The sequence below is a fragment of the Fusarium keratoplasticum genome, chromosome 5 (genome assembly GCF_025433545.1).
Source record: "Fusarium keratoplasticum isolate Fu6.1 chromosome 5, whole genome shotgun sequence".
Classification (NCBI taxonomy): Eukaryota; Fungi; Ascomycota; class Sordariomycetes; order Hypocreales; family Nectriaceae; genus Fusarium; species Fusarium keratoplasticum.
This window is the reverse complement of record NC_070533.1, coordinates 3,031,015-3,053,871: the sequence shown is the minus strand read 5'-3', so window position 1 is coordinate 3,053,871 and position 22,857 is coordinate 3,031,015. Positions and strand designations below refer to the sequence as shown.

Genomic DNA, 22,857 nt, shown 5'->3' with positions numbered 1-22,857 from the left:
TGGATTCGTACTGACCTTTTGCCTCGATTTGGTTATAGCAATTCCTAGGTACCGCCTGCTCCTGCCCGGTCTCCCTCACCTTGGTGGTTGCCACTGTGCAGTTGCAGGAGGGCGCAATGTACTTCGTACAGTACCTTCCCGCACTAACTGTTGACACTAGAACGGGAAGTAGTGGGATGGATGTCGATGTGGGAAGGAGTCACCCACACCCATCCACATCCACGCCATTCCCATTCCCATCCCCATCCCCATCCCTAGATGGGCACAGCTATATCTACAAGCTCCCGTCTCTGCCCTCCCTCCCTCTTCTCGTAGTCTCACTTCATCCCCTCTTCTGTCTGTCTCATCTCGCCTTGGTCTTACTTCAATTCTTCAGCCAAGTACATAAATCCTCCTCCCCTCCTCTCAATTGAAGCTCTCTGTCCCTCCCACTTACACCACCTGTTGTGAACTTGCGCCGACCCTGTTCATACTTGTCTCCTGATCGCTGTAATCGTCACCGCTTCTATACTCGCGTATAAGTAGCTGGACATCGCTGTCGGAAATTACCTTCATACACATCCTCTACAACATCCATCACAATGTCGCGAATCACTGCTCCCGCCTCAAAGCTCGCCCGCACTCTTGCCGAGTCGCATCGTTCTGCCGGCGCCGTCCTTATGCCCAAGTATGATGAGCTCCTCCGAGCTCCCCGCCGTCCTTCTGAGCACCAGCAGCACTCTGAGGTGAGTCTCCATCTCGCCAATTGATCAACCCAGTCGCTAACAATTACATCAGACCCGTGGTCTCACCACCACCCACCGCCCTACTCCCCAGCCATCTATCGCCCACCGCACACGGCCTCTGATGCAGGGCTTCCACTCTTCTACTCCTTCCAAGACTCCCGCCGCTCACGTCGACACAACCGTCTTGCCCAAGATCCACCCCATTCCCACCTCGGACGAGCCTATTCCCCGTGTTCCTCTTCTCCCCGACAACTACGGCGCTTTCCACCACTCTCTCTCCGACGCGGCCGACCTGGCCCGCGGCAACCGCCCCATCATCCTTGCCGTCGACCCCGATGTGGTCGTTCCCGGTGCGCCCATGGCCGACATGGAGGGCATCAACCTTGACAATGTCGAGCTCAAGTTTGCGCATGAGCCTCAGCCCGCTGCCACTACCGAAGATGGCGACAAGAGCACATTCTTCAGTGACATTATCCGAAGCATGAGAGACGATGTGTTTGCTCAGCCTCAGACCCAGAAAGCCTGACGAGAACATCAACCATCTGGGATGTGACACGATAAAGAGATTCGAGCATGAGCTTCTTGGACAGAAGTATAGGGATATAAGCGTTTAATTTGCCCTTTTTTTTTCATTTGTTTGCGCAATATGCCGTCATACCACCATCTACTTGTTACGACAAGAGAGAGCGTGTGACTGGAGGCCATCTACTACTGAGCCAACTACGATCAATATCATAGCAAATCAAAGCCCAAAGTGGCAGCCTGGAATATCAATACAAAGAGTTTGATTGTCCAAAGCAATTGCCAAGTCCCAGATAATGTGAAGCACGGTCTACAAAAGACTTGTGCGCGAGACATGCCATACGCAGTAAATTACTAAATAACCATTCGCCAAATTTAAAGCCAAGTAACTACTATAGAAGTGAGAGCGATTGATACGCCTCTCGAGCGTCATGCTGCGCCGAGTTTTGCGTTGATGTTGTGTTGATGTTGTTGTGTTGTGTCTATGGTATCATCTCTCGTAAAACACCACCTGCAACCCCCATCCATGTTCCGGCTCAACTTCCTTTCCCTTCCTTCCTTTCCCCTTTTGGCCTCTGTTCCTGTCAATCTCTGGGTCTCGCCACTTTGTCGTACAGTACATATTCGCAGGTTAGATGCAGGCAACCAATAATGAACCAACCAGCCGGCGGCTCATGGAGCCTCGTCTGCGTCCCGTCCCGCGTCCCTCTTTCACCGCCCATCAGAAACCCCACGCGGTATGTCGGAGTTCGTCTACCGCTTCTTCATGGACGGCCTGGGCTTGCACTCGTCGTTGGTGACGGGGTGCAGCATCACCTTGATGGGATAGCTCTGCGTGTTGTGCTGGTAGCCCTTGGCCCAGTCGTAACTAACGGCGTAGGCAAAGATGCTTCCGTTCTTGTTGAAGGTGGTGGCCGTGATGCTGCCGCCCACGTTGGGGTAGCCCTTGAGACGGTGCTTGGCGTCCTTGTCCCAGAAGTGGAACGTACCGTCGGAGCCGGCCGTGCTGAAGGTGCCGTGGACGGGGTGGAACGAGATATCGTTGACGGCGTAGACGTTGGTAACGCTGTTGGCGGGGGGGTCACGGTGACACTTGAAGGAGAAGTTGGAGCTGCAGCGTGTTAGTTAAAGATCTAGGCATCACGCAGGGTGTGGTTATCGATGCTTACCTCGAGTCCTTGTCCTCGACATACTGGATCGCGCAACGACCCTCGATACTGCCAATAGCAAAGCCCGCAGAGTCAGTGAAGCAGCTAACCACCCTGGTCTGCCATTTAAGCGGGCTCTGCAGAGTCTTGTAGAATTTGGTAGGGTTCTTGAGGTCGATGACGTTGATGTACCGGTCGGCGGTTCCCACGACGCAGAGGTTGTCGCGGACGTCCATGGTGTAGACCCTCTCCTGGCAGGTCAGGGTCGCGGCCGGCTGCTGCTGCCGCAAGTCCCAGTACTTGACCGTCTTGTCCCAGGAGCCAGAGACCACCATGGGCCCGTTGCCGCTGTCGAAGAAGCGGACCGTCCGCACGGGCTGGTCGTGCGTGCCCACGACCATGTCCTGCTGAGAGGCGAGGTCGCAGACCTTGACGTTCTTGTCGGCGCCTGCTGAGGCGATCTTGGTTCCATCCTGGGGAGCTTGGTCAGCTGTGAGCTCTGGGGGGATCTTGTTTTTTCGTGACATACCTTGGAAAAGTCGACATTCAGGACGGGCTGGGAATGCTCGTAGACATGACGACCTTGGCTCCGGCCATTCCCATCAATCTCGTAGATGCGAACCTTGGCGTCCCAACTAGAGACGGCGAGATAGTCGGGGCCGTTGGGCGCGGGCGAGAAAGCCAGGTCGGAGACGCTGTCGGTGGGAGGTTGGTCGAGTGCGACATCAGCCTTGAGGTCGCCGACGGTGGTGCTCGCCGCCGAGCTCGACGCGCCGCCAAAGAGTGTCGACATGGTTGCAGAGGGAGTTGGGTGAGTTCGAAAGGATGGTGTCGACTTTTCTGCGTCGTCGGCGCGTAAGGATCTCGCGTGTCAAAAGGTCGTGGCTATCGCGAGCGTGCCAAATGCTGCAATATCCGCACCGTATCTCGAATCTCTGGATCGATTGCGTTCGAAGTAAAGAGGGACAGTCGTTGTCGCGCCGTCAAAGCTGAGCACCAAAGCTTTGTATACTGAGATGGATGAACAGGCACGAAGGCAACGACCCAGCCTTCTCGACGAGAGGCTCGGATTGGCCAGCTTCGCTGAAAAAAATCCGTTTAGGAGCACGCCCCATCAGAGCTCCCCATCTCTAGCCCCACCCCCCAGGCCCCATCTCAAATAAAAATTTCGAATCCAAACAATTCTCTTCTTTTTCTTCTTTCCTTTCTCCTTCACCCGCCCCCTCGCTCAATAAATCGCCATTCGAAGCTCACAAACAGAGACACTGCGCTCGCAGCGTCTCCCTTACATTGGCTTTGGGAGAAAGTCCCCGGACGTCTCCGTCTCGACGGAGCCTGCGGAAACGCGCCGCCATAGAAGCACAGCGGCTGGCCTCTGCACCCAGGCCCTCTCCCCGCGCCGGCCCTGCTCTCCGCTACATCTTCCCGTATGGCAACTTGATGCTCACGCTGAACCAAGCTCCCGGTCCCTTTGGATGAAGATATGAGTCCGCTGCCGGGTTGAGGGGTTCTTCTTGGGCTGACGGGGGCCGAAAGGTGGATGGTTGGCAGACGTTGGTCGCTCGTGAGTGTGGTATCGGGTGCTGAGGACTTGTTGTCGAGGTTGATAGGTATGCGATTGCTCAGCGAAAGCCGAGTTACTCAACGGGGCTCATTCTTGATGCGAGGGGGCGCGGTCCATCCCGTCGACGCTTGGGCGATGGTTTCTTACCCTCCTTTTTTACACTCTAAACTTCGTTGGAAGTTCCTCTTGGGGGAAGCCGGAGCCTGGGTTGAGATGGGTTGAAGTTTTCGTGATGATGACCAATATTAGAGTCAAGCACCGAGACGGGAAAAATCCTGTCACTGTGGACCATCAAACATATGTCAACTGAAAAACTTCAACCTGCTCGACTTTGGTCGAATGGATGTAGAGATAGAAAGTGTAGTGGCTGCCTTGGCTGTGACAGCAAACCGTCACCGGGTGATTCTAAACCTACTGTGATACCTTGGTCTGACATTGGATGTTTGTTCCCCTCGAGATCACCAACAGGGACCAAAGCTGTGTCTGTCAGGTCAGCCTCCCGTCTGGATTGGCTGTCGCTCAGACCCCTGCATTGTCATGTTACCGGCTTGCCTCGATTCCGGGGTCAAGATTTGCTGAACCCTTTCCCATGTCAGGGGCCACCCTTTCGGTCAATCACACCTCGTCGTGATAGCTCGACTTTGTATACTTCCAATCAAACGGAACTCGCTCAAGTAGACACGAGCACAAGTAGAAGAGGACAACGTACCTGCATGAGCTAACTCCCTCATGACCAATATCACGATACAGAGGGGTCCAACCTCGAGTTGTGAATGGTCATGATGGTGATGCAGTCACTCAATTAAGCGACAGCCGGCTTCTGAGGTTATCCCAACCAACAACCAGCCGTCACAGACAATGAAAGGCCGGCAGAATGCCACCGCGCGTCTTTTGCCCAACCACATTCCTCACGATCCTCTAGCCCATCTCCCGATACGGCGGATCCATGCTCCTGTATGGTCCACGGCTGCCCATGTCACACCAGCCCGTCTCAACGCCACACCTTTTCCCAAGCGAGACGATTCCTCCAATGGCCGGGCCGCGCGGCATCATGACCAGAAAAGCCCCCGGCGGCATGGGGGATTCTCCCTTTCCCTTCCCGCGTATATTGGATGTGTATATGTATGTTAGATGCAGCCTTTCCGGCAGGGCACGGACGACGGTGATACTCTTACGGCGCGGGAGAGTGAAGGGAAAGGTCTTGGGAGTGGAGGCTGAGCAGCATTGGCGAGGGACTTGGCAGATGAGGAGTGACGAGGCCTTGTCCTACGACGAGACGGAGGGGGGAAGGATTCGTATAGAATTTTTGTTTTCGTTCTTTGAAAATCCATTCTTTTACGAGGTAGAAGAACCCCCCCAAACGTCATCTCTTTCTTGTCCGTCTTCTTGGTTTGTCTTGGATTACGTGCATGGATACTCGTTACACTGAGATTGCTCCAGCACTCCTTTCATTTATACCAGCAGTGAATCCTTCCGGAACATCGCGTCTCATTCTCTTCAACTTTACCCTATTCTCTCCTTGAACCATTTACAGTCAATTCACGTCTTCACTCGCGGCCTAGAATCCATTACCCACCATGCGTTTCCTCTTCTTCGCGACCCTCGTCACCTCCGCCCTGGCGATCGACTCCCTCACCGAGCTTATGGACCAGCTCCCCAAGTGCTCCATCGAATGCCTTACCAACGCCCTCTCTGAGCAAGGCTGCTCCCTCACCGACGTTCAATGCGCGTGCTCCAACGTCCAGGCCATCGTCGAGAGTGCTTCACCATGCCTCATCATCGCAGGCTGTGCCCTTGATGAGCTATCCAGTACGTCGTTCCCCGTCATGCACGCCTTAAGAAACACTTCTTCCAGGGATACCGTATGTCTAACTTCCTCCTTACAGAAGCATCAACCTCTGTTGCAGACATCTGCTCCGGCCAAATCACTGGCACCCCTACTCCAGCGGCATCATCGGCTCCAACTTCCACCACCGCCGACACCGTCGAGACGAACGGCCAGCCTTCCACCTTTGGCAAGGGATCCATGTGGACGGGAGCACTTGCCGCAGCAGCAGTGGCTCTTCTGTGATTGATGCTCCAGAGCCGGATGTGAAGAGGGATAGATTGTATAACTTGCATTTCAAAGGCGTAGTTGGGTTTGGGGCATCATTCCTCGCGGGTCGGGTCCTTTTTTCTTCTATCGTTGTATTATCAAAGAGCAAAGACTTGGTTGCTCAGAGCACACCAAGATGGTCTATACATCCATGATAAGCAACCCATTAATACAGTCGCGGTTCACACCAATATCCCAGTCCTCCCCAGGTCACATTACCTGTCCAAAGGATATCGGTATTCCTGTCCATCTAAAACGCCAATCCCAGAGACGAGTAGGCCTTCTCGCTCTCTAATATCCCTGTAGAAACATTCCTCCTCTTCTTCCCTTTCTAATCTCGTCTTGCTCTATCCTCTTTTCTTTTGCGGAAAAGCATCAATCAAGGGGTGAACTGGCCCAGAGCGCCATTGTCTCCACCATCAAACTCCTCCTGCAACCTGTCGAGCTCGTGGAAGTGTCCTGCGAGCTCCATTCCCTTGCGTCGCTGTGCCTCAACACGTCGCCAGTCCCATTTGCCTGGCACGTTCAGATCAATATCCGAGAGATCAACCGAAAGATCGCCGAGGTGCTGCTCGCCAGTGGTCCAACCGCCCGGCCGTTCCGGAAGCAGTCCAGCCGCGCCGCCGAGCACAATAGCCGGGTGCACGGTAAAACGACCAAGCTTGATAACATATTTGCTAATGGCCGTCGCATAGATCTTCTTCTCCCAACCACCAGCCGGATCCTGGGCTCCTCGTGTAGCAGTCTTCATGAAGCGAGGGTCCAGCCACGACTTGGGCCGGGCAGTACCCTTGGGCACATAGTGTGTCGCGATGTAGAGCCATTTTCGATCCCAGCTCAGAATACGGCTCCACATCTCGTAGTTCTTGTAAGCAGGGATCTCGCGCTTGAAGCTGCACTCCACGGCGCCGAGCATGATGCCAATGGAGCCCTTGATGGGCTGGTCGGTTTTGGGGTCGAGAACGATCTTGTTCTGGGCGTTGCGGGAGAGTACGGCGAGAGACTCGCGGAGGAGGTAAGAGATGAGATGTGTTCGGGAGATGTCGAGGTCGGCAAAGTAGGTCGAGTTAGACTTGTGGAGGTTATAGTCGATCTCGAGAAGGGGCGCATGGCTGGACGAGATGATGGGCTTGAAGAGGGCATCGGGACCGAGTTTCGGGGACTTGCGCAAGAGAGTGTGGTAGATAAAGGAGTAGAAGACGCGGTACTAGAACTTGTCAGCACAATTAAAAGGACAATCAAGCGGGAGACACTCACAGTCCAGGCAAGGGGCATAGTCTTCCAGTTAAAGATGACAAAGAACATCAACAGGATCCTCGACGTGCGACCAGGCCCTGTGAGAAAAGCCTTGATCATGGGGATCCAGTTCACGCGGTAGGCGGCATATCCAGCAACTGAGCCCAGAGCGATGGGCGCAGCCAAGGAGCCGGCGAGCGAGAGCCCATGGATCTTCTTCGCCGCAGAAGCCATGGTGTTGAGGTTGAATCGAAGAGCAGCACGCGACGAGGGGGTGGGTGTGTCAGACTCAACACCAGGGGTTCTCCCTCGGTATTTATACCAGGCTGGGAAGCAAAGATGCCAGAATATCCGTGCGACAAGAAAGTATAGACAGTTAATTACAATGGTGCCCCTGCGCGCGTCGCAAAACGCGTTCCCCTTTAATGCAGAGCTGAAAGGGAACCGAGGCACCAATAAGTCTGTGGAGACTCGGCCGAGATCCACATGTCATTGGAGCCGGGGAAGGAAGTGTTGGGAAGCGAGAGACGGGGTTTATGCTTAAGAGGGAAGGAGATGTTAAAGTCCGATCAAAATGACGACGAGCCTAGGTATCACGAGGGTCGTTCATCTGAAGTCAAAGTCGGGAGTTGATTGATCTTACCAAACTGGACACAACTGGCAAAAAGAAGGGACACAGACAAAATTGGCGAAATCCGCAAAAAGAAAGGACTTTGGTGGATTCAAACCACCTCTGATGGACGAACAGGGAATCGAACCCTGGACCACTCCCAGATGATTCGGACGAATTATGCTAAGGGAGTATTATACCACTAAACCATTCGCCCGGTTATTGTTGAAGAGCGGGACTCTATTGCTTACCATCCAGCCCTAGCGACGAGGCACTGCATGTCCCATTCGCATCAACCTTACCCTACGATTCAATTCCTGCCCATGTCCAGGACAATCCTCTAGCACCGTGAGAGGGCATTGAGACATCACTAGGACCACAGAGACCTTTCTTAGGGACTTTGAAACCTTTCTTTTGAATCTTGATGCTGTTCTTTGGTTTTATTTTCCGTGTTCTATCCTGTTCTTTACAATGACTTCTCAACCTCCTCCACAGCATCCAACACCGGCTTCCAGTTTGCCCACTCGGCATCACCACCGGGGATTCCCCCAAACAGCGGCAACCTCGTGCCGTCAATATCACCAAACCCTCTAAGTCTGCTTACAGCTTCAGTGATACCAACAGTGCCGTACTTGACCACAATCTCCTCCATGGAGCTGACCTTGAACTGCAGCAGCCGCCTCTCCTGCTGCTCGGCCTCGGTGGCCTGGGCCTTGGTCGACAGCTCATACAGACGCACCAGCGTCTTGGGGAAGAAGCCTGCGGATCCATCGATGGCGCCTGCAAAGCCTACTGAAACCACGGGGAAAAGCTGCTGGCCCAGGCCAGTGAAGGGGTGGAAGTGGTCGTAATCGATGGATGGGTTGGAGCCCACCTGGATGTGTGTTGACACGTCGCCGTGAGAGAGCTTGCAGCCCACGATGTTGGGGTGCTTGGCGAGGGTGACGTAGGTCGAGGGGGTGACCTTGACGTTGTTGGAGACGCCGGGGTAGTGGTAGCTGAAGAATGGTTAGTTTGCGTTATCGTGAGAGTGTTGAGAGAGGACTTGCATCATGACGGGAATAGGGCTTTGGTCAGCCACGGCTGTGAACCACCGGATAATGCCCTCCTGCGTCGTCACAGCAGCATTGTATCCTGGAGCAAGACACAATCCCCACTGAGAACCCGACTTTTGAGCATCCTTGAGCTGCTCGACCGTCTCCTCGATGCTGTTGGTCGCCGTGCCAGCAATGATGGGGTAGTCCTTGAACCCCTCCTTCTCCAGACCCGCCTTGATCCCGCTCAGAATCTGATGACGATCCCTGGGGTGCAGGTGGACCGCCTCGCCCGTGCTGCCGAGGACGACAAGGCCCCGGATGCCGTTCTTGGCCAGGTACACGGCGTGGGCGGCTTGCGTCTCAATGTCTACAGGCGGGGTGATCGAGTTGTAGTTGGCGGCCTTCTTGGAGGCGAAAAAGGTAGGGACGGGCACGTAGATGCCCTTGGGCGGAGGAGCAGCCATGATGAACAGGAAAAAAAAAGGGGGTTTCGCTACGTGATGAACTGGAAAGCAAAGAAACAACAGCAGCAAGAGAGTTGCACGAGGGACTTGTCGTGAGGGGTTGACATGATGTATTATAAGCACGTATTTGCCGTGCAGAACGAGTTGGTAACAAGCCGAAGGCCGGCGGGTTCGGTCCCTCGGGCTATCTCCCAGCGATCCTACGCGACTAATGAGTGGTTGCTTCTGATGTAATCGGCAGAAGGGGACGGGTTGACCTATCGAGTTGCTGATGGCTGAAGGATCCCCCCAAAGCTGGTGGAACCCTTGCCCCTCTTTGTTAAATCACTTGATGAATGAGAGCAATTCCTAGTGCCAATTGCTTCAGTCTTGCAGGCTTTGTTAACCGATCGACGGCGGATACGTAAAAGATCCGCGGAAAAGAAACCCGAACCGATTCGTGAACCGATGCCGGCCCGGGCATGAAGCCAATTGCAGTTCTGAGGTGCAGTAGCAAATTGAGGAGTTCGGGGTACGGAGTATGCTTAGGGATGCCTCCACTATCAAACTGAAAGGGAAATGGGCCTGGTCAGTGCGAGGCATAAGAGGGATATAATAGGTAGACAACCTGAGTATTGCAATGAGTGCATACCTACTAGGTATCTTTAACCAAGTCTGATTCGCTGTTTAATTCAATGCCCTTCCATAACTCCCATGACTCTAAAGTATCTGATATGTGTTTCAGAACCCGACTATCGAAAAGCTCAGATGCCTCCTTTGCTGGACGTCAACTAGTTGCCTCGCATATCTGACATAGCCACTCACTTCGTCCAATTCAAGATCATAATCTGGCTTCAATTGAATGGCTTTTTTTAAGGACCCGGACCCTCATCTTCTAGAGTTATCGCTCTATCCAATTTCTTGGCTCCGCCGTTCCCGACGATGCCTTCTGAGATCCAAACGGTCTATATGTTTATTCAACTCCGAAACTCCATCTGAGATCAACGCCTTTGAGGTATATTTTCTCTCCTCTCTTTTCTTTTCTTATCGGATAACCTGGGTTCCCTCTGCTGGCTCGAGCACTTTCCATTGGCAGGCCAGATCCTTCTTCTCGTTGTGCTGCCTCAACTTGGCAATGATCTTGTTGGCAATCGTCTCAAAGTTGTGTGTGGCAAGAGCCAGAATGGTAGGGCCAGCGCCTGACAGGCACACACCGAGGAAGCCCTCCTCGGTCTTGGGGGACATGGACTCGACGATCTCGGTGAGGCCGGGGATGAGGGTCTGGCGGTAGGGCTGGTGGATCTTGTCCTGCATGGCGAGATGGATGAGCTCGGGGTCGGGGGGAGACTGGCCCAGGGCGACGGGTAGGAGGGCGATTCGTTGGAGGTTGAACGTCTGTGAGAGGGAGGGTCAGCTGGCTACTAACATGGTGGAACAGGTTGCCAAACGTACCACATCGGGACGGGAGTACTTTTCAGGTAGCACACTTCGAGCAGCGTGCGTGGCGACCTGGAAGTCGGGGATGATGGCGACGGCCTTGATCTCCTTTGCCCAGGGGAACTTGATGTGGTGGCCGATGCCGTGAGGAGGGTTCGGGGGCTTCTTGCCCGTGTCCTCGCCGCCGGCCGGCGCGGGGAGCACCTCACTAAGGGGGATCTCTGTCCGGGCGACGTCCTCGGGGGTCAAGGGTTTGAGGTATGTTCCGACGAAGCCTCCGTAGAGGGCGGCACCGACATTGTCGGGATGTCTCTCTGGGGAGTCGAGGTTAGCAGGCAGAGCTCTTGAAGAGCTCTCAAGACTCACCAATCATGAGGCAGTAGTCAAACAGGCGGTCATAGTCGAGGTGCTTCAGTCCACCGACCTCGCGACCCAGGACAACACCAGCAACCACAGCAGCACCGGAGCTGCCCAGGCCACGGCCAAGGGGGATGGGGTTCTTGATGTGAACATGGGTCTCGACAGGGAAATTTCGCTGGTCGTGGCATCGCAGGACGTAGAGGGCGACGCGGGTGAGCAGGTTGGACTGGGGGTCGAGGCTGATGTCGCCGGTGCCCTCTCCCTCTCCCTCGTACGTGATCCTGCAGTTGAGCGGGTGCTCCGACTTGGTCTTGGTGCGGTCGATGGTGACGTGCAGCTCGAGGTACACCGAGAGGGCGAGGCCGATGACATCGAAGCCCGGGCCAATGTTGGCGCTGGAGCAGGGGGTCTTGATGACAAACGATTCCATGACTGGTCCTGTCCTGTGTGTTAATGAGACGCTCTGACGCTGTGTGTGGATTTGTCTGGTGTGTCTCACGGGTGGGAAAAGACGTTGGTGGGAGGAGAGGTCACAGGCTCTAGAGAGTTAAACTGCCAATGGCGCAATTGGAGCTAGTTCAATGGAGACGATCAATCGCGAAAAAGTCTCCGATCTGCTTCTGGCAATTCTTTCTTTCTCTTGGAAAAGATCGAGTCAAGAGAAGTTTGCGTGGACCCGACCTTGATAGTGATTAACTGACAGAGTCATACCCGTCCCGGCCCCCGATGACGGAGCTGGCCGCATCCATACAAAAGCCTTCAGTTCCCGCTTCTTTTTTTTTTCTTTGTCAACTGCTGGCAGTTGGCGGGGTAAAAAAAAAAGTCTCTCGATGGCTGCCCCTCCATCGATATTCATTGGTCAACGACGGTTCAATTGGACATTTTCTGGCTGCTAAACCCGGCTGTGGAAATGTCCTGGACAAGGGTTTCCATCGGGTTATCGGGCAGGGAGTTTGCTTGTTGAGTTGATCAACAATAGAACGGGCATTTGGTTGACTAAACAACATGCAAGTCGAGGTATACAAGAGGAGCTGCAACTGTGGTGCTGGAATATATTAATACGAGAAGCACAAACACCACTTATCCCGTTACATCCTTGGATATAATACTCTTCCAAGGCCTCAATCCAGATCCCTCCCGCCCCCTCCCCGACGAAGCGAAGTGGCTGACCTTGGCCGATTGTTGCGCAGCAGCCTCATGCACAACCAATCGACTCTGCATCCATATCCCGTCCAATCCGATCCCATCCTTGCACAATAAATTCCCGCTTCCCGAGCGAGAGCGAGAGCCTCGTGACTTTGCTCGTGTTGCTGCCGTCGGCATGTCCATCTGCCACTGCCCGTTGGGGTATTAATCCGCATCTTGATTCATTGATCAGATGCACGTCTGACATGATGTTTTCGTGCACGCTTCGTGTGTAGACGCATTGCCCAGTCAAGAGCATCAGCATCTTATTTTCTGGCTGTTGGTTCGCTGACATGGATGCAGTCTATGCACAACATGACAACAACAGCAACGCCTCTGTAGATATCACAACATGACCTATAACAATGGACATCATTTGTCCGTTCGTAGATATATTTTCCGTTGTTGACAATGAACCTTGAGCTGACCAATATGCGCACAACCGTGCGTCCGAGACTCCGACAGATGTCCCCAAATAGCAGCACCAATCTCACCACCATGATGTCAATGTCGATAAACTATCAAGCCTAACCGTGGCATGTCGTCCCTAGTGCTGAGGAAAGACAACAAGCCGGTCATCTCTCACCCAAAATGTATCTTTCTCCATCTCGTATGCTGCATAGGTGCCCAGAATCTCCATTGCCGGGAATCCCGGCATTAGCATCTCGACCGCTATTCTGTCTCGGATAGTCAGGATGATCGCTTTTTTCCTCCCATGACGTCTGTCGGGTCCTCGTGTTTTCAATCTATATTGTGGGATCACCCATGCTACGAGACCCGCGCCCGATGGGGAATGATGCTCTCGTCGACGATCACTTCTTGAATCTGCTCGCCTTGGACTTTGCAATGGAAAAGCCTGAGGTGATCGCCATGCCATAAACTTCCCAATCGGGAGTGCGCCCCAGAAGTTTGGCGAGACTTGAGCGGCGTTCGGCGCAGCATCAGCGATGCAGGAATACGAGCCTCAGCAAGCAGCACAGTTTCCCCTCGTGGCGAGGTCATCTGGGCCACCTCGTCTCCCCACGGTAGCAACCTGATCGAACGACCCATCTCTAGTTCAGCTTTTCAACAAAGGCCTAGAAGTTGACCCTTTCGGAGTAATACTGAACAAAGATCTTTTCCCCGTAGTTCGCGGGCCTCACCGGCCGCTCCGGTAGCTCACAAGGCATCGGGAAAGACAAGAATGGCTACGTTACGTCGGTCTCTCGGTGGAGGTGGACAAGAATACGAGAAAACCCTTACCCCACAACGGCCAAGTTCAAGCTGCCAATGCGCGGAATTATTCTGGACCCAAGTCTGGACCGGGGATTATGTAGCACGGGCTCACTAACACTAGCTCTGATTGCTCGAAATAGCATCACGGCGCAACCCTAGCAACGTTGTCAGAGAGAGGCTTCCGTCCACCTCGTCCAAATCCGGACCCGACGTGGGGAGGCTGGGTCTTTGAAGTCTACTGCGATCTTCCCGGACGTCGGCAGAGGATAGCTTGGCCTATGACGCTATCCGTACGGGGAAGACAACCTAGCTAAGCCTGCCTGCCATGCCAGCCTCCGTCCGGCCTTACTTTGCATGTGGAGATGTGGACGATCATCGTGAGCTCGTGACGGAGTTGAGCGAGATGCATGGTCCGTTAGAGCTCGCCTTTACGAGATACACTGCATCGAATGGTCTGGACAGTAAAGTATAAAGAGACCTTCAACACTCGTCGATATGGTTCTCGTTCCTGTATCATCATCCTCATCAACACTCCAACACTCTCATCCTCCAGCTCAACAACCTTCACCACACTCACAACTCCATCACCACCTCTTAATCACAAAACAACCATCATCATGAAGCTGTCCGGTGTCCTCTCTGCCCTCACCCTCGCCACTGCCGCCTCGGCCACCACTGGTGAGTCTACCTCTTTCTCACCAACACTGGCCTATATCAAACTAACATGAACATCCAGTCTCCTACGACACCGGCTACGATGATGGCAACCGTGCCATGACCTCGGTCGCCTGCTCCGACGGCAAGAACGGCCTCATCACCCGCTACGGCTTCAAAAAGCAGTCCGACATCCCCCGATTCCCCTACATCGGCGGCGTCTACACCATCGCCGGCTGGAACTCCCCCAACTGCGGCAGCTGTTTCCGCGTCGAGTACCAGGGCCGCAAGATCCACGTCCTCGCCATCGACCACGCCGGCGAGGGTGTCAACATGGGCCTCCGCGCCATGAACGACCTCACCAACGGCAAGGCCGCCCAGCTCGGCCGCATCAACGCCCAGGTCTACCACGCCAGCCCCTCCGACTGCGGCCTCAAGAACTAGACGTCATTATCATGACTTTGTTTTAATGAACCATGAGCGCATCATCCGGGTTGGATAGCGGGCTTCTTCTTCTTCCTCTCCTTTACACTATGGATTTAATACTTGGCATTGGTTGGCGTTTAGATTACGATTGATCGCACTTGATCTACTACCTAGATATTCACTCATGAATGAACATAGAGCTTACAGCTTCACTTTTGAGTTTGCATAGTTGTGAATGTGGTTCGCAAGATATCTGCCTGGTATCCATAATCCAGCAAGTGACAACCATTGATATTCCTCACCAACCCATTTGGGAGAGCTGTCCAGTTCGGTAAGCCATCCATTTAAAGCAAAACTGTCATAAAATCGTTACTTTTGTCCATCCCTCATACATCATGTGGTGAGCTTGCCGTTCCTTGGCCTATCCAGCTGCTCCAATCGTCCATGTTACTTCTTGGTAGACCCTCTGGTCATGATTCGAACTCTTCGAGCTGGCGTTCTGATCTTGTTTTCATCGCTGACCCTTTTCAAATCCTCATTGCCAAGAAGTTCCTTTCTCAGGTGTCTGAATGATGGTGGAGTGGTGATAATCTCGGGTGGAGGAGACAGTGATGAGTCGCTGGACGGACTTCTGCACTCTGCCATGTTTCTGCCTCGTAGATGATCCAAGTCGGGCGTCCCGGCGCTTGAAGGAATGACTCCCCTAAATGAAAGGTTCTGAGGGGGTGTGCTGGGATGAATGGTGTTTGATGAGACATCGGGTTCTGAGTTGTGTCCTGAGACGAATGAGCAACACTCATGACAAGTCGATAATAAAGGCGCCTCACCTTGTCCTGGCCGTGAAGCTCTAATCCACATGGCACATTCCAACAATTCGACACGCGCTGCAAACTTCTCGTAACTCAAGCCATACTCCAGACCTTGGCGAGGTATGCGGATCTCGTTGGCAGTCTTGAACACGACAGTCACGTCCTTGTCTTGGGTGATGGACTCTGCAAACTCGAGGAAGGAATCAAAAAGCCCCATCTCTCCCTTGAAAACGATGCAGTTATCCTCGGTGCTAAACCCCATAAAATTGTCCGCGTCCGGGTCAGAGATTTTGCTGATGCTGACCTCCATGGCCGTATCGCTTTTGGCGGCGCGCGTGAGCTTCACGCTGAGGTCTGAGGCGGGGAGGAGCTGTATCGAGGATGGCGGAAGGGGTGTCTCATGTAGGTCGTCGGACATGAGATACTCATCAAAGGCGGGCTCGAGAATGGCAGCGCGAGAGGCGCCGAGCTTCTCGATCTGCTCCTCGGAGAAGGAGTCGAGGTCCGTGTTGAAGACGTGGGTAGGCATGGCGTAGGAGAAGCAAAGGCTGAAGGTGAGAGAAGAGCGAGAAGTGAACCAAGATCTCTGTTTCATGAACGAGCTTATATGCGCGGGTATTTTCACTTGATGAATGAATAAGAGCAACTTTGTCGAGTCATCACAGGCTGCGCTTTCTTATGTGCCCAGGATTGGAGAGGCACCTGGCGGGCAGCTGCGTCGGCCGTTTGGCACCTGCCGACGGCTGGCCACCTCTCGGTAGTGAGTGAATGGCCTAGTCAAACTGATTTGTTGTGCCCTTGTTTTGGGTCTATGAGGATTGTGTTGCCTCTTGATGGGAGATGACTGTTTGCTGTTGGCTCCTCCAAGATCCATGATTAACACCACACTCAAGGCAAACGTCTAATGGATTGGCCACCAGCTCGGTAAATCCGGTTCCAGAGAATGAATACTGTTGTTAAAAGCCTGACTAGAATTATCAAGATTTTCTTGGATTGCATCTGTGCATTCATATTGGTTGTCGCACCCAGGATCAATTGACAGCTATCAACCGCAACTAGAGCGACTTGGCTATGGAGGATGAATACCTGTCCATGCGATTACCACCTTTCGAAACTCATGTAATAAGACGAAAAGCGAGTATTAATGCTCTTGGCCAATTGTAAACCACCCGAGGCGACTCCTCAGCCCACGCCTTGTTCAACCCGTGCACAATGAATAGGCAGTTTACCTAGTTTCCAACCTGATCCTGCTGGCTCATTGGACAAGCCCGAGCCATATATGAACGGGTTCCTGCAGATATATATCCTCCGGATGCTCCGACTGGTGATGCAGGCTGGCAGGCGACATGAATTTATCCATCGCGCACATATGGATCTGATAGCACGGCACACTCCGCGGTCAGTGTTGCGTGGTCTACCTTGACTCGCCACTCCCTTTCTCCCGTCTGGTGGAAAGGAGGCTAGTCACGTCAAAAGGGAGGGAGGTAGGGATCTGGGGGAGCTGACGTGGGGTAAACCCATCTACCTACGTTTAGGTTGCATCCCCAGGAATCCTACCAACTTCAACGACATGCCACCCAGAGCACAAATCCATTGAATCCTGCTCTAAACAACCCTGTCTCGTCTCAATCTTTCATCCCTGTGTCGATAAAAGAGGATATTGCCAGGTCATGCCACCGACCATGCAGCACCTCCCGAATGAGCTCATCGCTCACATCCTCAGCTTCCTCGACTCCGACTCCAGCCTTGAGCGCGGCCTCTACCGAGACCCGTCAAAGATCTCGAGGCCCGTCCATTCGGGAAAGGACACGCCCCTCAAGAATGCGTCCCTCGTGTGCCGCATCTGGAGGCGCTCCGTGACGCACCTCCTCTTCCGCCACGTCGTATGGTGCTTCCACCGCTTCTATAAGCCGACGTGCCAAGACATCGTTGCGGGTGTCGACGTGCTGGATTTTCTGCGTAGGAGCGGTGTATCGAAGCATGTTGAGAGTTTTACCATCTTTATGGACATCCCTCGAGGCTCTGGACAGCATAGATATGCTGATGGTCAGTTTTGGGGTCTGTTGCCACCCGAGTCTCATCAGCCCGAGAGGCCCATGTCGTGGAACCTCCTCTGGTCCGTTTTAACACAAGAGCCCCAGCGCGCCGACCAAGGCGGTCAAGAGAGATCTGAAGAAGAGAGAGGTCGACAGCATTGGGATAACAATTGGCTGTGGCATGCTTTATTCGACGTCATCGAACCCTTGCGTGTCACCTTGATCAGTTCACCAGATCTTGTCGCTTCACTTCTTAGTAGGACTGTAGACCTGTCGAGTGACTGGGCCTTTAACAGTACCTACTACATTATCTCGTTATCACGCGAACCTGATATTTCCGACCTTCACAAGAGGACCAACGCCCTGCCGTCAGAGAGTCCAGTTCGGGAGAGCCACCTCCCAATCGACCTGTTCGCCATACGAGACTGGACCTCACTTTTCATCAACGAAGGCTCCTTTGCACCAGTCTACTCGACATACGAATTCTTTCACTACTCACCAGCAACTCTCCTTCCTGTGATATTCGAACCCACCGACACATCGTTCAACGTGATGCGCTCAACCCTCAAGTCCCTCTCTTACATCGCTATCTTCCCGCTCTCCCACCATATCGCCGACTTTCTTATCCCCAACTGTCCTCCCGTCGAGCACCTGTTTGTCCAACTCATGCCTAAAAACCGAGACTTTTGGGAGAGCGACGGTCTTTCTCGCGTGAATCTATCCGACCTGTGGCTGGAGTGCGACGCATCCTACTCGCTCCTCATGAGACAGATACTTGACCCCGTCCCTCAGCCAGGCTGGGAAAAACTCAAGGTGTTTGAGAGTGGTGATGCGCCAGCAGAGGGAGTTTGGAGGAGGGGGTTTTACGATGCTTACATCGACGGCGTGAATGGCTGGAGGGAAGAGAGCGAGGGCGTCTTTATCAGAGATGCACTTCCTGAAGTACCGGCAGATGAGCTGGAGAGTATCGATGGGAACCATGATGGCATGGAAGCCTTGGAAATTTGAAGCTTCAGGGGAGTTTTGCTTATAACAGCGCAAGGAAAGTCATCATCCAGTATATTGACCATGAGGTTCTACTTGAATGTATGTAATATCTATTTGCTGATCTTATCCCGACCAGCTTTCAACAGATTTGTAAATCCGAGGCCCTGTTGAACCATGTGTTTGAGCCCCAGAGAGAACGCCTTTAACCACCGATGGATGCATATCCGAGCCCAACTACCAGAGTATGCAAGACGACATAGATACCGATTCCAAGATAAACCAACGCCATCACCTCGTCCCTGATCCCAGGGACTCTAGATAAACCAACGAGTCATGCCGAAAATACACACACATTCTTAATCATCGTCGCTCTCAATGTCGCCGTCCCTATCGCTGTCTGACAGATCCACAATCGGCTTCATGGCCTCATGTTCCTTCATCTCTCGATAAGTGCTCCAGGTCAGGCCCAGGAACGCAACAACGATCATGGCGCCACCGAGGATGGCCGCAAAGCTGAGAGGCTCGCCAGTGAGCATCCAATCCACGATGGCAACAATGAAGATGGTCAGTAGAGCGGCGACCGAAGAGAGGACGGGCGAAGTGAGAGAGATGAGAACAAGGAATGAGCCACTGAAAGTGGCGTTCATGAGCACAGCCAACAGAATCAACCAGCAGGTTGAAGCAACTGGCAGCTCAAACTTCTCAATGCCCAAGAAGTCAATGATTGGGAGCGGAATCCACAAAACAGTGAGCGTGAAAAGGCCGATGCAAGAGCCAAACGTGTTTGCAAAGATCATGCCGCGACCGGGCGAAACGCCTTCAGGGGGACAAGCAAAGCGCTTGTACAAGACCTCATAAAGGCCGTACAGTACAGAGCCCACGCCGATAACAATGTTTCCAAAAAAGCGGTTTGAAGCCTCCACGTCCTTGGTGCCCTCCGACTTGGTATCTCCATAAGCGACGACGAGCACGCCGGCAATGGCGATGAGGACGGCGACAGACTTGTCGAGGCGCAGGGGTTCGTGGAGTAGTGGTACAGAAAATACGTATGCAAAGAAGGCGGAGCAATTGTAAATGGCGGTTAGATCCGAAGGTGTCGTCAAGCTGACGGCAATGTACCAGCTCAGCCCGGCAACGGTCAGCGCGCAGGTAATGAGAACGGTAAAACGGATGATGTAACGAATGGGGCGCGCGCGATGCTGGATGGAAAGATGAAAAACGTCGAGAGTCTGCGTCTCGATCATGATGGCGGTTGTGCGCAGATGCTGCTTGTGTCGCTTCCAAAAGACGGGCCAAGGAATGTCGCGCTTCTGGAAGCGCAGGATGAGGAGCTGAACAGGCCACAGCACGATCCACGAGCCGTGGGTAAAGTACATCATACAGTACGCCTTGTCCCAGCCAAGATCATGCTGAATGTATGCGCTCAGTTCTGTCTGGACGCAGAACGACACCAGGCTGATGACAAGGAAGAATGCGGCATACGTGTACTTCTTGCGCGTCGAGCTTTCGGCGGCGTCGGCGACAGTCTGAGGGCTACGGCTGCGCATAGTTGATCGGCGACTGAAAGATGGCCTCTCCATCATCTCTCGATGATAAGGGCGTTCATCTTCGCTCGACCTCGCCGACCCTAGGCTGGTCCTTCGATTGCCATGCGCAGTGTGAGTGACGCGGCCGCGGTCATCGTCATCCTCCTTGTGAAGCAGAGGAGTGCCAGATCGTCCACCAGCATGGCGATGGTACTTTGGACGGCTGAGGCCATTCGCATCCATGTCGTCCAACTCTAGCCACTCGCGGCTGGCGTTGCCGTTGGTATTTGTATCGCGTTGGTGACGTTTCGAGCCGTCAAGATCGGAAGCGGCGCCCGGAGCACCAGGACTGCCTTGTCTGTCGGTCGACCGGGTTTCTGGTTCGCATAAGGTGTCGTCGCGGGACAGGGGGGATGAGTCTATGGACAATCGATCGTTGTCGTGGCCTTGTAGGAGATGGACCTCTTGGTCGCTGTCTTGACGCCGAGGCATACGAGACGGCGAAGGGGGTAATTAAGGGAAGAAAGGAGAAAAGAAAAAGAAGAAGAGAAGAAGGAGAGGGTAAAAAGGAGCGAAAAACAGGTGTTCCTATTTGTTGCACCAGGTCGAATGAATGCCTGGTAGTTTTGGTGCTGGTGTTGAAAGGACATCGGTTGGATTGGATCGATTCTACCATTCGGCTGGCGCGCAGTCGCAGTTGAGTGGTCGGCGGCGGGTCCCAAGACCCCGAAGCGACAGGGGGTCTCCGCTGTCTCGCAGCATTGGGGCCCGCACCGCATGGGGGACCAACAGGGCGGGGGGAACACGGGCACGGGGGCCCGGGGGGTCATCAACGGCCCATCGGCGGGTTCTACAGTGGACGAGGTTAGGCTTTCTCAGGGGCCCTTTTCCCGCTGAGCCGTCCTGCTGGAGACGGGGAGAGCCTATCGCGGCGCTGAGATTGCTGATGAGCCATGAGCCAGATGATGCTGTACAAAGTTCCAGATTGTCTGGGGGGCTCATGCGCGCATTCTTTGAAGCCTTTTATTTCAATACATGCCATGTGCTATTCCGTCTCAACATCTGATTGCGTGCTGCGCTACTCTTGAGCTATCATGAGTCGGCTTCTGAAAGGTGCCAAGATGGTCCCACGATAACGATGACGCCTTTGGTCATGTGCCCCCGACACCACCACGCGCGCTCAGCACCCGTCTCACCACACCACCACCACCAGCTGAGATGGTTGAGATAGCCAGATGAGGCGCGGTAGTCACAATGGACGGCACGTGAGTTGGCGCCTTTATCTCAGCTCTGTTGCTTCGCCTACAAAGGCAGGCTGTTCCTGACTTATTTGGCTCCAGCACCAAAGAGAGCCTCGTGGACATTATATCCGTATTCCAACTCCCCGTGCCAGTAGTTGGGCGTATCTGCCTTGGAAAACTCCCATGCCTGGTCAAGTGCCTGCACCACCTCGTCGGGGAGCGGCCCCTTCTCCAGGTTGTCGAGGTTGTTCTCCAGCTGGTCCACGCTGGAGATGCCAATGATGATTCCATCGTTGCCGTTGGTGATGCGAAGCTTAGAGTGGTGCACCATCCACCGCAGCGCCGTCTCGATCATGGTCAACCCATGCTTCTCCACAGCCTGCTCGATAACACTCAGCGCCTTGAATGTGCTCTCTCTAAAGTAGCGGTCGCGATACATCTTGCCAATCCTAGAGTTGTCTGAGAAGCGGCCGCTGTCAGGCGCGATGTCCCGTGACTTAATCTTGCCAGAAAGCAAGCCGCCGGCGATGGGGTTATACACGACAATGTCGAGTCCGTACCGTTTGCATGCGACAAAGAGTTCCGACTCGATGGAACGGGTGACGCAGTTGTACATGCCCTGGTACACCGTGGGCCGCACCCAGCCGTTGTACTTGCAGGTCATGACAACCTCTGCAACTTCATGCGCCGCAAAGTTGCTGATGCCGAATCGAACAAACTTGCCTGCCTTGTGGAGCTTATCGATGGCCTCCAGCGTCTCTGCAAAGGGGATACCACGATCAGGACGGTGGAGGTAGAGCAACTAATAGTCGTGTCAGACAACGACACCTCGGAAAGAGATGGGAGACTTACATCGATGCAGTCGGTTCCGAGCTCCTTCAGACTGGTCTCGACCGATTCGACGACCTTTTCGGCCGTATTGTCGCCTGGATCCCTGGGATACTTGACCTTGGTGGCCAGAGTGAAACCCCTCTCCTGCCAACCAACCTGGCGAGTCCAGGCCTCCTGCTTACCACCGACATAGATGCGTGCTGTGTCGATTTCGCTGTATCCTCGACCCTGAAAGACATCGAGGGCCTTGGTAAATGTTTCTGAGTCACAGATACGTGCGTCGAGCTCCTCGCTGCCAGGGGGCCCAAAGGTCATTAGACCCAGGATGACGCGATGCTTCGGGTTCTGAGCGACAAGAGGCATAATGACAGAAGCTGATAGATACTCTTTTCGATGAGAACTCCCACAATGCGGCAAACGGGGGCTCCTGCGGCTTTTATACCCAGGAAGAAAATGATATCGGAGATGTGAAGCTAAACTCCAGCTCTCATCATCGTGCTCTCATGCGTCTTGCTCACTCCGGCACCTTTCCGTCCTCACCACGGCCCCACTTACAACTGCGAGACCGGGCGGGGTATCCCGTTCGGTGATGACGGCTGGGCTGCCGAAGCGGATATCAGCGAGAGCATCATTGATGATTTGTAAGAGTTGTCATTGATAATTGGCCCGGCTTATGCTGAAGAGTGAGTCTAGGTAGTTTAGAGGAGTTTGCTTTCCATGTCAGTGCCTATGACGTAGTTGTAGATAGGTATCCGTATGTGCTGGGGTTT

The 22,857-nt window shown here is 53.8% G+C and overlaps 11 protein-coding genes across 11 annotated transcripts; 4 read left to right on the top strand and 7 right to left on the bottom strand.

The window, feature by feature from the left end:
• Nucleotides 1-581: 581 nt before the first annotated feature.
• On the top strand, nt 582-1,251 carry NCS57_00757400 (uncharacterized protein; the record flags this gene model as incomplete). The annotated part of the gene is made up of 2 exons (XM_053057420.1): nt 582-725; nt 778-1,251. The coding sequence occupies 2 exons, from the start codon at nt 582-584 to the stop codon at nt 1,249-1,251; spliced, it is 618 nt and encodes a 205-aa protein (XP_052913615.1).
• A 749-nt stretch (nt 1,252-2,000) lies between these two features.
• On the bottom strand, nt 2,001-3,188 carry NCS57_00757300 (uncharacterized protein; the record flags this gene model as incomplete). Its single annotated transcript, XM_053057419.1, has 3 exons — nt 2,001-2,358; nt 2,417-2,868; nt 2,925-3,188. The coding sequence occupies 3 exons, from the start codon at nt 3,186-3,188 to the stop codon at nt 2,001-2,003; spliced, it is 1,074 nt and encodes a 357-aa protein (XP_052913614.1).
• A 2,348-nt stretch (nt 3,189-5,536) lies between these two features.
• Nucleotides 5,537-6,030, top strand: NCS57_00757200 (CFEM domain-containing protein; the record flags this gene model as incomplete). Its single annotated transcript, XM_053057418.1, has 2 exons — nt 5,537-5,768; nt 5,846-6,030. The coding sequence occupies 2 exons, from the start codon at nt 5,537-5,539 to the stop codon at nt 6,028-6,030; spliced, it is 417 nt and encodes a 138-aa protein (XP_052913613.1).
• A 403-nt stretch (nt 6,031-6,433) lies between these two features.
• NCS57_00757100 (uncharacterized protein) lies at nt 6,434-7,710 on the bottom strand (the record flags this gene model as incomplete). Its single annotated transcript, XM_053057417.1, has 2 exons — nt 7,312-7,710; nt 6,434-7,261 (listed from the first exon to the last, which is right to left on the bottom strand). The coding sequence occupies exons 1-2, from the start codon at nt 7,522-7,524 to the stop codon at nt 6,434-6,436; spliced, it is 1,041 nt and encodes a 346-aa protein (XP_052913612.1). The 5' UTR covers nt 7,525-7,710.
• Nucleotides 7,711-8,366: 656 nt separating this feature from the next.
• Nucleotides 8,367-9,401, bottom strand: NCS57_00757000 (uncharacterized protein; the record flags this gene model as incomplete). Its single annotated transcript, XM_053057416.1, has 2 exons — nt 8,367-8,898; nt 8,950-9,401. The coding sequence occupies 2 exons, from the start codon at nt 9,399-9,401 to the stop codon at nt 8,367-8,369; spliced, it is 984 nt and encodes a 327-aa protein (XP_052913611.1).
• A 1,023-nt stretch (nt 9,402-10,424) lies between these two features.
• Nucleotides 10,425-11,607, bottom strand: NCS57_00756900 (Homoserine kinase; the record flags this gene model as incomplete). The annotated part of the gene is made up of 3 exons (XM_053057415.1): nt 10,425-10,775; nt 10,833-11,131; nt 11,184-11,607. The coding sequence occupies 3 exons, from the start codon at nt 11,605-11,607 to the stop codon at nt 10,425-10,427; spliced, it is 1,074 nt and encodes a 357-aa protein (XP_052913610.1).
• Nucleotides 11,608-14,098: 2,491 nt separating this feature from the next.
• NCS57_00756800 (uncharacterized protein) lies at nt 14,099-14,675 on the top strand (the record flags this gene model as incomplete). The annotated part of the gene is made up of 2 exons (XM_053057414.1): nt 14,099-14,255; nt 14,314-14,675. Exons 1-2 carry the CDS (start codon nt 14,195-14,197, stop codon nt 14,673-14,675), a joined length of 423 nt encoding a protein of 140 aa, XP_052913609.1. The 5' UTR covers nt 14,099-14,194.
• A 429-nt stretch (nt 14,676-15,104) lies between these two features.
• NCS57_00756700 (uncharacterized protein) lies at nt 15,105-15,995 on the bottom strand (the record flags this gene model as incomplete). Its single annotated transcript, XM_053057413.1, has 2 exons — nt 15,105-15,433; nt 15,485-15,995. The coding sequence occupies 2 exons, from the start codon at nt 15,993-15,995 to the stop codon at nt 15,105-15,107; spliced, it is 840 nt and encodes a 279-aa protein (XP_052913608.1).
• A 1,153-nt stretch (nt 15,996-17,148) lies between these two features.
• Nucleotides 17,149-18,510, top strand: NCS57_00756600 (F-box domain-containing protein; the record flags this gene model as incomplete). The annotated part of the gene is made up of 1 exon (XM_053057412.1): nt 17,149-18,510. The coding sequence occupies one exon, from the start codon at nt 17,149-17,151 to the stop codon at nt 18,508-18,510; it is 1,362 nt and encodes a 453-aa protein (XP_052913607.1).
• Nucleotides 18,511-18,845: 335 nt separating this feature from the next.
• NCS57_00756500 (EamA domain-containing protein) lies at nt 18,846-20,507 on the bottom strand (the record flags this gene model as incomplete). Its single annotated transcript, XM_053057411.1, has 1 exon — nt 18,846-20,507. The coding sequence occupies one exon, from the start codon at nt 20,505-20,507 to the stop codon at nt 18,846-18,848; it is 1,662 nt and encodes a 553-aa protein (XP_052913606.1).
• Nucleotides 20,508-21,341: 834 nt separating this feature from the next.
• Nucleotides 21,342-22,540, bottom strand: NCS57_00756400 (Aldo-ket-red domain-containing protein; the record flags this gene model as incomplete). Its single annotated transcript, XM_053057410.1, has 2 exons — nt 22,109-22,540; nt 21,342-22,058 (listed from the first exon to the last, which is right to left on the bottom strand). The coding sequence occupies exons 1-2, from the start codon at nt 22,448-22,450 to the stop codon at nt 21,342-21,344; spliced, it is 1,059 nt and encodes a 352-aa protein (XP_052913605.1). The 5' UTR covers nt 22,451-22,540.
• Nucleotides 22,541-22,857: the final 317 nt, after the last annotated feature.